The sequence below is a fragment of the Meles meles genome, chromosome 17, assembly GCF_922984935.1.
Source record: "Meles meles chromosome 17, mMelMel3.1 paternal haplotype, whole genome shotgun sequence".
In the NCBI taxonomy this organism is placed as follows: Eukaryota; Metazoa; Chordata; class Mammalia; order Carnivora; family Mustelidae; genus Meles; species Meles meles.
This window is the reverse complement of record NC_060082.1, coordinates 9,395,206-9,410,665: the sequence shown is the minus strand read 5'-3', so window position 1 is coordinate 9,410,665 and position 15,460 is coordinate 9,395,206. Positions and strand designations below refer to the sequence as shown.

General features: G+C 48.4%; 1 protein-coding gene across 1 annotated transcript in view; it reads right to left on the bottom strand.

The window, feature by feature from the left end:
* Positions 1-12,228, bottom strand: part of UCK2 (uridine-cytidine kinase 2) — a 74,587-nt gene extending 62,359 nt beyond the window's left edge. The window contains exon 1 of the mRNA XM_045983151.1: positions 11,905-12,228. Coding sequence (XP_045839107.1) covers positions 11,905-12,003 — 99 coding nt within the window. The 5' untranslated portion in view covers positions 12,004-12,228. The remainder of the gene's footprint in view (positions 1-11,904) is intronic.
* Positions 12,229-15,460: the final 3,232 nt, after the last annotated feature.

Genomic DNA, 15,460 nt, shown 5'->3' with positions numbered 1-15,460 from the left:
TATAACAGAAACTGAAGTTTTATAATACATGTAATTATGTATCATCTGTGTTGAGGAAGAAGAACATTAATAATCCCAACAGGACAAGAGCTTCAGAAAGTGTCTTTTTTTTTAATTTTTTAATTTTTTTTAAAGATTTGATTTACTTATTTGACAGACAGAGATCACAAGTAGGCAGAGAGGCAGAGCAGAGAGAGGAGGGGAAACAGGCTCCCTGCGGAGCAGAGAGCCCGATGTGGGGCTTGATCCCAGGACCCTGAGATCATGACCAAGAGGCTTTAACCCACTGAGTCACTCAGGCGCCCCTTTAATTTTTTAATTTTGACAGAGAGAGAGGTCACAAGTAGGCAGAGAGGCAGGCAGAGAGAGCCTGGGGAAGCAGGCTCCCTGCTGAGCAGAGAGCCCCATGCGGGCTTCGATCCCAGGACCCTGAGATCATCACCTGAGCCCAAGGCAGAGGCTTAATCCACTGAGCCACCCAGGTGCCCTGGAAACTGTCTTTGTCCAGTCGAATCTCTACAACTCAACTAGGATATATCCTATTGCCTACAAGTCACACTAAACTCAGAAGCTGAAAAGCGCCCATGCCCCCACCGGTGGCTTTCCTCAGCACTTCCCGGCTCCAACCCAAGCTACAGAAGGCCTGGTAGTCACACTAAGGTGAGCTGCCCCCAAGTAGAGACAGCTTTTCTCCAGAGATGATGGATCTGTCTTCCCCTAACATAGGAAGATGACCATTTTGGCTTCAAAGATCAACTCCTCTAGGGATGCCTGGGTGGCTCAGTCAGTGAAGCGTCTGCCTTCGGCTCAGGGCATGATCCCAGAGTCCTGGGATCCAGCCCCATGTCAGGCTTCCTGCTCAGTGGGGAGTCTGCGCCTTCCTCTCCTCCCCACTCATGCTGTTTCTCTCTCAAATAAGTAAGTATTTTTACAGCATTTCTTGAGTGAAAGTAAAGATCCGGTTCATATTAACAAGCATCCAATGTGACATCCGTAATAAGAATTTGGTAAGATGTAAAAGTTAGCCTCCAGCTGATTTCATATTTTTACAAATGCACCATTAAACAGGAACCTAAGCCTACACTGAGCTCTGAGACTGGCAATGTGCCAGGAATCCTACCCACGTAAAGGGACTTAAAGGAGTACAAACAGGAACAGCCAAGGGACAACTATCCACATCTCCCAGCAACCGCCAAAGCAAGCAGGTTTGAACAATGAAAACCAGTATTAGAAGAGATAACTGAGCAAAGGAGGAATGCATTCTTCAACCATTTATTCAACAAGTAACTGAGTGCCTACTATGTGCGATTTTTTTTTAAAGATTTTATTTATGTATTTATTTGAGAGAGAGAAAGAGAGAGAGCACAAGCAGGAGGGAGAGGGAGACTCAGACAGACTCCACGCTGAACGCAGAGCCCCACATGAGGCTCGATCCTATGACCTTGAGATCAGGACCTGAGCCCAAACCGAGAAGCAGACACTCCGCTGCCTGAGCTACCCAGGACCCCCTGCAATTTTACACGATGTGACCATGAAAAGCTGAGAGACCCAACCATACCGGTATCTGGGGGAAGGGCTATCCTGGCAGAAGGAACAACCCGTGCAAAGCAGTCTTGAGGACCCTGTGGATCTCTGCAAGGACTCTAGCTTCTCTGTTGGGAGTAAAACAGGAAAACTACTGCAGGGTTTTAAGCAGAGCAGAGCAATTATTCTTCAACCTTGACTTGAACAGGATCACTCCGGCTGCTGTGAGGACAGCAGAACGTACAAGGACAGAGGCAGGAGAGGGAGCCAGCAATGACCCAACTCTGAGCTGTTGGTGGCTTGGACCAGGGGGAAGCAGTGACAGCGAACAGGGGCAGACTGGGAACGTGCTGTGATGGGAGACTCAGCAAGCCCTCTTCATGGACTGGAAACCAACGGAAGAGAGAGTCAAGAATGACTCCCAAGATTTAAGTCTGCGCAACCAGAGGGATGAAGCTGTCAGCAGCTGGGCCGGGAAGGCAGCAGGTTGAACACAGGGGAGGGTAAGATCAGAGTTAAATACTGGCCATACTGAGATTCCGGTTGAGATCCCAAGAGAAAATGGCAAGGAGTCTGAGAAAGGGGTCCTTAATATTTGGCTATTCAACAAATATTTATCGAGGACCTACCTAGGCTTTCTGGCCCGTGTGCCAGCCTCGGGGAACAGTGAGGGAAAACAAAGTCTCTGACGCTGAGACTCAGTCGAGAGAGGAAGACAGACTCGACAAGCCAGCGGGACTGAAATCCTACGACTGAGGTCTACTAAGATGCTTCAGCCACACAGAAGAGGGTCACCCAAGCGTGCCCAGGAGGACTTCCCGAGAGAGACCAAGCGAGAACACACACAGAAAGATGAGCAGGGGTTACCCAGGTAAGGAAAAGGCAGGTAGGTAAAGGGAGGGACGCTAGGAAAAGCAGCAACATCTATGAGAGGGAGATACAGGGTCCCAGGATCTACGAGAAACCCAGTTAATATCCAGTGGAAGTGGATGCTGGCACCGGGCAGGGAAACAGCCTTTCCGGACCCCACCACAAGATCACAAATCCCAAGTGCGTTACGCTGGTTCGGATGGAAGAAGTACTTGGTGTGTGACCAATGGTGCGAAGACAATCAGAGGACACATGAGGCTAGCTACAGAATCGAGAAATGTTAAGGGATGACAGGAGCCTCTCCTGGAGATGCATATTAACACACAGCTAGCAAAGTAATGACAAAGCCAGGCCAGAACCCGTGTTCCCTACATCGGTGGCCACACAAAGGGGCAATGTGAAATACAAGTGCTGATACTAAAAAGCGAATGGCTCATGATGTAACAAAATCCTTTTACAAATCTGGAGGTCTCCAGCTTCCTGCTTTTGACAAAATTACAGGAGGTGGGTGGCAAGGCTGATTCATCAAAAGATACTGGGTTCTGACATGTATTTTGAAAGGTACAAACTGAGTGACCTTGACATAACAAAAGCCCTTCCATTCCCATCCACTTATGTCAGCATGGCTTCTGGAAGCTTCTGTCTCTACAAGAGAAAAACCTTACTCTAGCATTAAGTCGTAATAACCCACAAGTACACATGAGTTGTACCGGGTGGAAAAGTCCATCTATCTCATCACGTTGTTTTCCAACCAATGTCTACCTTTTATGTCTAAGAATTCAGCAAAATGTTGGTCTACCTGTTCTGATTAGCTTATGGCAGTAACGACAGTAATATAATCTGAAAGAAATTAACACTGAAGAGACTTAGAACAGGAAATAAATCATTCCAATGTACACATACATTTTTGTTGCGTAAGGATGAGAGAATGAGCAACAGAAGATTTCCAAGCATAAAAATAGATGAGATTAAGCTAATACTTTGTGGGTAAAGTGGAACTGAAAGTGTGATTTCGTAGAGGAAAAAAAGAGAAAAAAACGAAGCTTTCTGGCTCAAATAAGAGCCTTTTCATGTATTTTTTAATGGATAACAATAGGCCAAATTATTACAGTATGCAGAGCCCACTAGACACACTTAGAAGATTGAAACAACCATTATTTCAGAGTGCCCATATTTACAATATAGCGAAAATATATCCTTTGCAACTCTTTAATCAGGGTGAAAAACACTTACGGCAAAAGCACGTGATGGGATAAGGGATTCTCCAGAACTTCTTTTAGCTGTTGAGAATGCAAACAGGTTTGAAGAGCAGAGAGCAATTCCAAGTCAGGACTCTTAGCATCCCGTTCTACCACAAGCTCGGTCTCTACAGCCCGAGACTTGCCAACCTGCACGGGACAGAGCTCTGCAGAGACAGAGCTACCCCTCCACCACAGGGATGGAGGCCATGCTAGAGACATCTGTAGGACTTGGGGCTTCCTAGAGGACAGACCGACAGCGGATGTGTGTTGGGATATGACAGAACGGCCCTTCAGCTAAGGGGAAAAAGGCCAAAATTTCAGACAAGAGACCACACTTAGGGACTGATTTAAAACAACAAAGAAGCACTACCCTACTTCACCTGCACACATAAAACTCTTCCAAAGTCCTCCAATGTTTCCACAAGTCACACAAACGGCATGTGGCCGAATCTTGTTATCACTACTGCTGTGAAGAGGAACACCACGAAAACGAGATGGGGAACCACACCAGGCAGGAATAAACCTGCGGGCCACCTGCTCCATGGGGTACTCAAGGTTACTATGCAGGGGAGTCAAGGTCACTGTAGGAAGTATAGGAGGTTCAGAGACACTCCTGATACTTTTCCTGCAGTTTCACGGCTTGTAACGCTATGGAAATAACTGCTTTTTCCTTGTACTATGGAAAGGCCATTTTTAATAGCCAGATAACAGAGCAAACCGATTTTTTTGGAATGATCACTTTCTCCCATCGTCATTCAAAATTTCTCAAAGCACCTGTGATCCACTTCAGAACCAATGTCCCCATATATAATCAAATTACTGCTTAGGAGAGGTCAGAAGGTTCAATGCTTTCTAGGATTCTTTTTTTTTTTTTTTTTTTAAGATTTTATTTATTTATTTGACAGAGAGAGACACAGTGAGAGAGGGAACACTAGCAGGGAGAATGGGAGAGGGAGGAGCAGGCTTCCCACCGAGCAGGAAGCCCGATGTGGGGCTCCATCCCAGGACCCTGGGATCATGACCTGAGACGAAGGCAGAGGCTTAACAACTGAGCCACCCAGGCGCCCCAATGCTTTCTAGGATTCTTCAGACTCTTCCAGTTATTATGTTAAGTAGTCTACTGATGGTAATTTTAGGACTATAAATGCTTTGGCTTTCTCTGTGTGCACTTTCCTGTTCACTTCACTTCTATGCATGTGACCTAAACACGGATTATTATTTTTTTGTCAACACCTGACAACTGTTATCCCTTTTGTCTTTTAGAAACTCCTCTCTTTGGGGCGCCTGGGTGGCTTTGCCCATTAAGTGTCTGCCTTGGCTCAGATCATGATCCCAGGATTCTGGGATCGAGCCCTGAATCAGGCTTCCTGCCCAGCAGAGACCGGGCTTCCCCCTCTCCAACTCCCCATGCTTGTGCTCTCTCCCTGTGTCCAAAAAAAAAAAAAAAAAAAGGCAAGCTAGAAACTCCTATCTTTCCCTTTTTATTTTCATGTAAACTTTGCAGTTATTTGTTCATTTAGAAATACTTCTCTTTCAAAAATAAGGTTCTGATTGGTGCCTGGGTGGCTCAGTCCATTAGGCATCTGCCTTTGGCTCAGGTCATGATCCCAGGGTCCTGAGATTGAATCCTGCAACAGGGCTTCTCCCTCTCCCTCTGCCTTTCTGCCTGCTCCTCCTCTCATTCTCTCTAATAAATAAATAAATTCTTTAAAGAAACCAAGTAAATAAAGTTTTTATGTTCTGGCTTTACCCTGGAGTGAAAGAAAACAAATACATTTATTAAAGTTAGATGACCAAATTATGTTAGAGATTTGAAAATGTTTCCACTGTTAAGCAACTCTGTTGCCAAAAATTATGTGTGCACCTACAAAACTTGTCAACAGAAACTTGTAAATACTTGTAAAATATTCCAAATAAGGACTTCCTGTAGAGTTTGAATCCACTAGTTAAAAACCTTTAAAGGGAGTACCTTGATTTGCAAAATCAGCTAAGAGATGACAAAAATTTTCTAGATGGTTTTATGGGAGTATTGTGATTTGGTAAACACTGCAAATGGGGAGTTTCTTGTTCCTGGATCTTTTAAGGAGATAACTTTTTCAAAGGTGATGATCTTTAAATCAGGATCAAACGGACTAAACATAGAACTAAACCTTCAGCTTTGTAGTCAGCAAGACTAATATCACGAAGATCTTCCAAGTTCCATGAATCACCATGTATGAAACAAGATTTTTAAAAATAAAACACTCTTCAGTCACAAATAAAAAATATTTTAATAACAATCAAAAGGTTGGGATGCCTGGGTGGCTCAGTCGCTTGAGCTGCTGCCTTCGGCTTAGGTCATGATCCCAGGGTTCTGGGATCGAGCCCCACAACTGGCTCCCTACTCAGCAGGGAGCCTGCCTCTCCCTCTCCTGCCTGTCACTCTGTCTACTTGTGCTCTGTATCTCTCCGTCAAATAAATTTTTTTTAAATTCTTAAAAAAAAAAATCAAAAGGTTTTATACCATTAAAGAAACCACCATTTATATTTTTAAGATTTTATTTATTCATTTGAGAGAGACACAGTGAGAGAGGGAACACAAGCAGGGGAGTGGGAGAGGGAGAAGCAGGCTTCCCGCGCAGAGCAGTGAGCCAGATGCGGGACTCGATCCCAGGACGCTGGGATCATGATCTGAGCCAAAGGCAGACGGTCAATGACTGAGTCACCCAGCACCCCAGAAACTACCATTTTCAGTGTTTATTTCATTTTTCTCAGTTTTGTAATTCCAATTTTTATTTTAGAGAGATTATACTTATATAATTCCTATATACGTATACATTACGTATGATGATAAAGAGATGATCGCATGATGGGCAAGAAAGTGAGCACGCATGCACTGACCTAGAGTACACCCTCCAAGCTTTCTCACTGGCTTCAAACACTGAGACACACATCTAAAAGACCTCCCGGATCTAGAACAGTCCAACAGCACCATCTCAGAGCCCACTGGCAAGAAGGGTCAGGCCCTCAACAGTGAAACTCCCCTAACAATCTGTCCCCAGCCCAGAACTTCATAAAAGCAAGACTCAACAAAGGAAATGAGGACATCCAGGCAGAAGATCTCAGCAAATGCCACAGAGCTGGAGTCGGGTGACCACAGAGAGCGAGCATCAGAAGCCACGCTTCAAAGACATGCTAGGCAAGGAGTGAAAGAGAAGGCAGCTGACACAGGCACAGCTGGGGGAAAACAAGCAGCAGAAGAGGAACACACTTGACTCCTCTGGACCTGCTGTTTCTTCTTCCCTCTGCCGGGCACGGTACTAGGCGCTGGCACACCGAACAGGAGAATTTCCCCGCAGAGAAGAAATTCCTGGGGCGGGGTGGGGGGGGAAGCCAGGCGCACGAGGCAGCCGATATGGCTGCAACAGAGAGAGCAAGGGGGAGAGGGGCAAGAGGTCTGCAGGGCCAGGTTACACCGTGGCAGCAGTCTGAGGTGACAGAAAGCACACAGCACCAGCTCCGAGAAAAACAGCAGGACCAAACCAGTCCCTTGGTTCTGGGAGTACCTCACAGAAGGAGGGTGTGGAACAAACAGGCTGGCCGGATGGGGATGGCTGCTGAGGTCTCAGGAACAGGGTGATGGAGCCAAGGAGAGGCAGGCCCACGGCACATTCCAGAGTGCTCCAAAAGCCGATGCTGAGTCACGGCCAAGCCGAGCCAAGGTGACAGCCCACACCTCCAGGGGACTGCAGTTTTCCTCTCTTGGTCTGTATTACTCATACACACTCGGGCCAACCTCCCCCAAAATACCTCAGAGGACTGGCTGCTGCTTGTGGAGACAGCTCAGAACAGCACAGATTTCGGAAAACTCTGGCCTCCAATCCGAGTCGTATCACTTACCAGCCTGTGACATCAGGCACGTCAAAAATTCGCCTAACCTCATCTTCCACCATTCTCCATGAATGGGAAACACACCTGCCTAACCTCAAGGGAAGAGATAATCCAACACTTTTAAGATAAACCGGCTTGGGGGCACCTGGCTGGCTCAATCAGCAGAGCAAGCAACTCTTGATCTCAGGGTTACAGGTTCGAGCCCAACCTTGGGTATAGAAATTACTTCCGAGAAAAAAAAAGAAAGAGAGAGAGATCTTTTAAAAATAAATAAATAAATAAACTGGCTTGATGGTGAAAGTGGTTTACGCAAGTTTTAACTGTAAATTAAGAGACTTTCTCTCAGGTATCCTCATATCCCAACTTCTCCTCAAAAGCACTTCATATAGTGTGCCTGGGTGGCTCAGTCAGCTAAGCATTTGCCTTCAGCTCAAATGATCCCAGGGTCCTGGGACTGAGCCCCACGTGACATCAGGCTTGCCCCACTCCATGCTCCCTCTCTCTCAAATAAATAAAATCTTAAAAAAAAAACCCACTTAATACAGTATTCTGCACAATGACATTCATTTATCAAGTAACTACTAGGCTCTGAATAAGCAATACCAATGTATTAGGGTTTGGGGAGCTCTTAATATCTGGGTCATTGCAACATGAATAACAGAGTTAAACAGGGTTTCCACTGTGGCTTCAAATCCTAGTTCAAATAGTTTTGTGAATTAAATAATAAAAGAGTCATTACAAATTTTGGTCTGCCTAACTCAGCCCAACAAACACAACACCAATGCTGTTATCAAACACTGAAACGGGCAGAAGGCACAGATAAGGAATATGGGAGATGCTCTTACAGAACTTCTTTTTTGGGGGGGGGGGGTCAGCAGGTAACCTACACTACTAGGCAACCACATTACAAGGCAAAATGTGAAACTATAGGAAGCATTAGAAACACAAAGTTAATTCTGACTAAGGAAATGAGAACAGAGTTCCCTGGAGGACATATTTTGCAGAAGTAAAGGCTTAAAAGGATGATAGGTTATTCTGGACAAGACCCAGAGCAAAAATGTAAGTGAAAGCAGCGCTATAGATGTGTCTGGGGGGGGGGAGCGGGGGATGACAAGGAGAGGGGGAAATGTTCACTAAACAGTCTGCGACCACACTGGGGGGTCAAGGGCATGTGCGCTGTGCTGAAATGTTTGACCAGCTGTCTGGACGATGGAGAGCGGCCCAAGGTTTCCAGACAAGACAGTGACACAGTCAGAACCAGAGCCAAGGAAGCCCACTCTCAAGGCAGTGTGGAGAAGCAGATGGAGAAGCTATTTTAATCAGCCAAGGAAGAAGTCACAGCAAGAAGAGGGAATGGCTCCCGCTTGTCACAGCCATACAGGCAGGCAGAGAAGTTTACACTACTTTTTCCCCTCTTCCAATGTGACTTTCTGCTCTCTGCACACCCATCCTTTAGGGGAAAGGTGGGAACCTGGTTTTTAACACAGATCAGAACAACTTTCTCAACCCACTACAATTTTTAGACGAGTTTTTAACAATGACTTGCCAAGTCAGCCTGGTGAAGCTTATCTCCAGTTCTAACGCCTGCTCACTTATAAAACAAACTGGAAAACGGGATCTACGGAGCTGCAATCACTATTTTCGCCTTGTACAACTAAAATAATTTAGTCTGAGAGACAATCCTTGTACTTAGGGCAGCCACAACATTAACACAAATTAGAACCCTCAAGAGAAAGTTAACTGAGAGCTGTTTTTTCCTTACAAAGGAAGGATGGGGGAGGGGGCTCCAGATCTACAGGGCCAGGCCCAGGGTACAAAGCAATCTGCATTTCTATTTCCCTTTGAATCAAGCACTTCTGAAACCATTCCTCAGTCATTTCCAAGCAGCCCCCTTCCAAGGTGAAGGTTGTAAACAAGTGTCCCTCCCCACCCCCTAGCACCTTAGTCTTCCTTTTCCTTAGTTAGGTCTCCCTTAACAAAGCAACAGCAGACAACAGAGAGCACCAGCCTAGAGCCCTAAAATATGACCTGAATACATTATTTGCCTCATCTGTAAGTGATGAGACTAAGTGTTGGACTCTGAGGTTCCTTCTAGCTCTAAAATTGTCAGTTTTGATGATGTTCTTGGATCCTCTGGCTTCCTCCAAATTCTTTAAACAGGCGCATAATAAAAACCCAGGGAACAGAGGACCAATCTGGCTTCCAAATCCTCTTGCCCTACTATGCTCAGACTTCCAAAGGAGGTCCAGCCTGTTGATGCTGATTATCGTCTAAAAGGGGAAAAAAAAAAACTTGTAACTTTTTAATTCCTTGCAAGAAAGGCACTAAGGACTGGAATAAGCGAACCAAGGTAAAATTGCAGCAAATGGACTACAATATGGAATTCCAGAAGTCCAATGCCCCTTTGGACTTCTTTTATAATAACAAAAAAAAAATTGGTTAGTCTTAGACAGTGGCATAGTATTTATCAGTGCCCAAAGTGTACAACATGCTTTATGCTGTTTGCTTTTTTTCTCTTCCTTCCTTCCTTCTCTTTCTTTCTCTCTAGACCTGTCCATCTGGAAGAAATACAAGAATCTGGGTTTGAAGACAGACCCTTTCCTGAGAGTTTCTATCATCTTCCCCCTTGATGAGAATCCCAGGGACAACGGGTTACTGCTCCCATCATGGCTCACTACCAGCTCCCCACTTGACACATTACAGAAGTAACACTTAGGACTTACTGAGTATCAACTGAGACCAGGAAATGGCTGAGGGCCACAAAAACAAGGAGAATGGACTGATTTCCCCCTTTAGGGTCTCAGCTTCCCCCTCTATAATGACTTTACCATTTAGATGATTGCCAAGGACACTGTTTCTATATGCCACGGTCATCTGTCAATTTAAGTCTCCCTGCCCCCAGGAGGACGGACCTCAGGTAAGTATTTGGGACCAACTATGTGTCAGACTTCGTGCTAGGAGAGCTGGGACTGCCATGAAAAACAAAAAGGTCCCATACAACAGGCATGTGCTATGGAAGGAGGGAGGAAGGGTAATCCTAAGAGAACACGGAAAGCTTCCTCAAAGGGCTGGTCTGGGCATCGTGGGTTTTGCTTTTAAGTACTATTTGAAAAAAAAAAAAAAAAATTTACCCGGGGCAAATGCCACATCAGCTTTTGCGACCTAAAGCTGCCAGATTGCCAGCCCCGGGAGCCAGAGACAGGAGATTAAATTGATCAGTAAAGAAGTTTCGGAGCGCCAGCGGCCGGGTCCGCGCCCCACGCGCCAAGGTAGTCCAGACCTGGAGGGGGAAATGCAAAGCCAACATGGAGGAGGGGCTGGAGGAGTCGGCTCGGGCGCGAGAACCTCGTGGCTCGCTCCTCATGGCGCCAAGCAGCCTTCCTGCTCTGCTCTCCCGGGCCCTGGGAGGCAGCATCCCACGTCGCCAGACGCGGCGCGCACGGCCGCGGCCCGCAGGCTCGGCTGGAGGAGGGAGCTCGTGCTCCCGCCGCACCCCGAGGTCGCCAAACGCCCCGGGAAACAAGCACCCACATCTCAGGGGCATCGGGGGAGCAGAGAATGAAACATCTGGGAGGACTCCACCCTTCACCTGCAGAAAAAGCCCTGGGTAAAGCTAAAAAGCCATTCCCCTAGTTTCTCCTTGCCTGGCCGATAAGACAAAGAAAGGCACGTAGGGGAGTCGGACACCCAGAGGATGACCCCTTTCCGTGGACCCGAGACGCGCAAGCCCCGGACACCGAGGGGCCTGGAGCCGGTGCAACTTTCTCATTGAAGCCGGCCACGTTTCCTCTCAGAACCGTGAACACCAGAAGCCCCGGCGATTAGCATTCCGTCGATGTCACGGCACCTAGCCGGCGCTCGGGATTTTCCCCAGAAAGCCCTGCCATCCCCAGCCCACGACGGGCTCCCGGCCCCGGGACGCCGCTTCGCGCGTTCTCGCAGCCCGCCGGGTCCGGCTCCCCCGCTCGCCCCGCCCCGGGTCCCCGGGACCTCCGGGCGGGGCTGGGGGGTGGGGGGCGCACCGGGGACTCGCCGGCGACCGTGCCTAAAGCCCTCTCGCCCACCGTCCGACCCGCAGAGTAAGCATCCGCCTTCCCGGCCGGTGCCCCCATAGGAGCCGGGCCACGAGTTACCGCAGCGGAGAAGAAGAGCGAGCGGGAGCGCGCCAGCCCCGCGACCGGTGGTCGGCGGCAGCCCCCTCCCCGGGCCCCCCCAGGACCGGAACCCCCGCCCGCCCGGCCCGCAGTCGGCGCGGGGAAGACTGGGCGCTGGAGCGCGGCCAGGAGCGGAGGCGCGCGGGCCACGCGGTGGCTGCAGCAACTGACACGGCCCGCGGCCGCGCTACATGCTCCGCCGCCCGGCCCGGGCCCCGCAGCGCGGCGCCGCGACCCCGCCGTACCTTGCCGCTGGCCGTGCCCCCGCTGACGCCGATCAGGAAGGGCTCGCCGCCGTTGGGCTGCTGGTGGTTCTGCAGGGTCTGCTCGCTGTCCCCGGCCATGGCTGGCGCCGCCCCTCCTCCCGCTGCTGCCGACCGACGCACGCTCCCCGCCCGCGCCCGCGTCGGGCTCCCCCGCTCCCCGGGGCCGCCGCTGGGCGCTGCCCGGCTGCCTGCGAGCCGCCCGGAGCTCGGCCGTGGGGCTGCCTTTCCCGGAGGCGCCGACAGCCTGCCTCTGCCCGCAGCGGCCGGCTCGGTTTACAGCCCAGGCGGAGGTCAGCGTGATGCCGCTGCTCCAATCCGGGCGGGCAGCGCGCTGCTATTCGCCGAGGCGGAGGCGGCGGGGCGTCCTGCCCCAGCCTCCGCCCCTCCCGGGCTCCGCCGCCGCCGGAGGTCTCCCGGCGAGGTGTGAGCCCGGCCCTCCCTCCCCTCCCCCCCGCCCCCGCCGGGTTAACCCTTTCCCCCGGGACCCCCGGCCGATGGAGGGCACAGAAACATGCGCTCGGCGCTTTAATTGGGTGCGCTGCCCCCCCTCTTTCAAAGGGGCCACAGAGCTCGCAGGGCGGAATGCCAACGCCCCAGGTTTGGGAAGCAAAATTCGAACAAGCATGGAAGGTTAAGACGAAGCAAAGAGTTAAGGTCATTTGCCCATTATTCAGGCTAAAAACTTGTGTTTTCCCCAAATGAAAAATTTTCCCCCGCCGTTTGCCAAAATATGTCAGACTCTGGCTTTAAATATTTCCTCTCTCGGAAACACCATCCTCCTTAGTAGGCGACTCCCTAGAGTCCTTGTCCCTAGAGAAGGGTAATGGGGGGTGGGGGGTATCTGAAGGGCGCGCTCCCTCCAAAAAGCAAGGCCCTTTCAAACCATAGTTTGAAATCACAAAGACTGAGGTTCCTGTGGAATTAGGATTTCTGGAAGCATTGAAATAGTAATTAATGCCGTTTTGACCCATTAATACCCTTAAGTGAACTGGTTTTTCAGAGATGGGCCATTAGAGAGAAAGGCCGGATCCGACGGGGACTCAGAGCAGCCGCCACCTCTGGAGGCGGATTTCTCCATTCACATGCAGTTGCACAAGCGAGTTACATAAGCTCCCTGCGCCTCAGTGTTCTCATCTGTTACATGGGAATAAAAATGGCACCTCCGTCCTAGGATTGTTGCATTAAATGAATTCTTATAAAGTTCTTAGAATAGGGGCGCCTGGGTGGCGCAGTTCTTGAGCGTCTGCCTTCCACTGGGGTCATGATCCCAGTGACCTGGGGTGGAGCCCCCTGCATCGGGCTCCTGCTTCGCCCTTTCCCACTCCCCCCTGCTTGTGTGTTCCCTCTCTCCCAGTCTCTCTCTGCCAAATAAATAAAATCTTTTTTTTTTTTTTTTAAAGTTCTTAAGATAGCTGCTGTCACAATCTAGGCCCTATGTAAGAGATGGAAGAAAACAGGCTCCTACAAGGCTGGGACCCCAGAGGGAACTTTTGTTGAGGCACAGAGGGGGAGAGGTAGGACTAGATCAGTAGCTTCCAGCCTCTGCCCCTGTGAATCTGGAACTGATGAGCTGATGTGCTCCTACAGGCTAAAAGAGAGCGTAAGTCAACAGCATTATTTTCAAACTTAGGTACCTTAAATTCAGAATTTTTTTAACTGCTGAAGAAAATTAAGAACATTAGAAAGCACCAATGTTCTTTTCACTTCTGAAATATTTCGTGTCCCCACCCAAAACCGAACTGCACAGAAGCTCAGACAGGAGGCTAAGGTGGAGAGAGTGGCTACCTGGTTGGGGGAGGTCAGCTAGAAGGAGGGCGCCTTGCCACATGGCTGTGGGGTGTGTGGGTTTTAGCCGAGTCATAAGGCTGCCTCTTCTCCCCAATGTCTTTTCTCCACTAAAGAGATCTAACAGTCTTCAAAGACTTTTGCAGAGCTCTTTATAGCCCAAGATAAAGCCTGTTGGAACTTAGACGTTGGGATGGACCCAGAGCTAAGGAGATAGAAAAAGAAGAGGAGGGTAAGATAATGCTGCATCCTCTATGAACTTTGCCCCAATCTCCACCTTCCTTCTTTCTCTAGCTTTTTTTCCATGATATTTCATCATAAAAATTTTCAAATATTGAAAAAAATTTTTCAAACATTGAAATATTTTACAGTGAACACTGATATAACCACCAGCTGCATTCTGCCGTGAACACTGTACCATACTCATCACACGAGTCATCTACCCATCCCTCTACCCAGCACATTTTGCCTGGAGTACTTTTTTGCCTTTCCCTTGTTCATTGGAAATGGCTTACTCCAAACTGGTTTATACTTTCCTTGCTATTTTTTTTTTTAATTACTATATTCCCAGCACCTAGAACAGTTTCTGGCACATGTAGGGCCTTCACAAATATTTGTCGAACAAATGAAGAAAGGCCATGTTTCGTTTCCACATTCGCAAGGCCCACTGAGCAGAGAGGCAGGCCTGCAAGAAGCACTAACGACATGTTCACTGAGAGTGAATCAACAAAGACTACAGAAGAGGTCAAAAGTACCAACAAGTCAAGTTCACTGCCACCGTTTTGGAATGAAAGGTGGTATTCCCTAGATGGTATTTACATGGTTACTGCTCTTAATTCCAAATGGTCTCTTGTCCTGGCATTCCAAGTGACTGTCTACAGCTGGTCTTGATTGTGCGTCTGTGAACTAGTTGAACCAACCCATTAACTGAGCTAACTCATTACACTTATCTGTACCTTGTTTAAAGATTTTATTTATTCATTTCAAGATTTCATTTATTTCTTTAATGTAATCTCCACTCTCAATGTGGGGCTTGAACTCACAGCCTCGACCAAGATCAAGAGTCAACATGCAGTACTGAGTCAGCCAGGCACCCCTCTGTACCTTGTTTAATAATTCTGACCTCTGTGCATAAGTTAATATACATGAAAGTGCCCTGAAAAAAAAAAAAAAAAAACACAAAAGCTGTCTATATAAAGGTAAGGCCTAATTAGCAAGGACACCCAGCTGCAGTCTGCACTCCCTGTTTTCACTCTCTTCCGTCCCTAGGGCTGCCTTACCTACAGGTAAGGAAGTTACCCTAGTCCGTTTAAATTAAGAGTATTGTGAGCACTGGTGACCTCGACAAGGACTTTTGCGTCTCTGCTCCTATAAAGCCAGCCAGGCTGTCTGTGCTATTCCCTGTGCTGTGCTGTGTCATCCTCTCTCAGGAGCCTGGTCACCAAATCCCATAGCTGGGGACGTTCAAATCACGTTTGAGTCTCCTGGAGAAATTACACTGCAGATTCTGAATTAAGTGATTTCCAACTGTCCTCCCTCCCCTCCTACCAGGGGAAAAAAAAATCAAATGTGTTCAATAAAATCCAGAGTGAGAACAGATTCAAGGAAATACTATTTTCTAGGTATCTGTGATCATTTTCATTTATATTTAGATTTCCGTCTGATCAAGTTCTGGCCTCGTCAACATATGGCAATGAAGTCAGCATGAGTGTGCAGCTATCGCCAAAGAATGAGAGAGAGGAACGCTCAC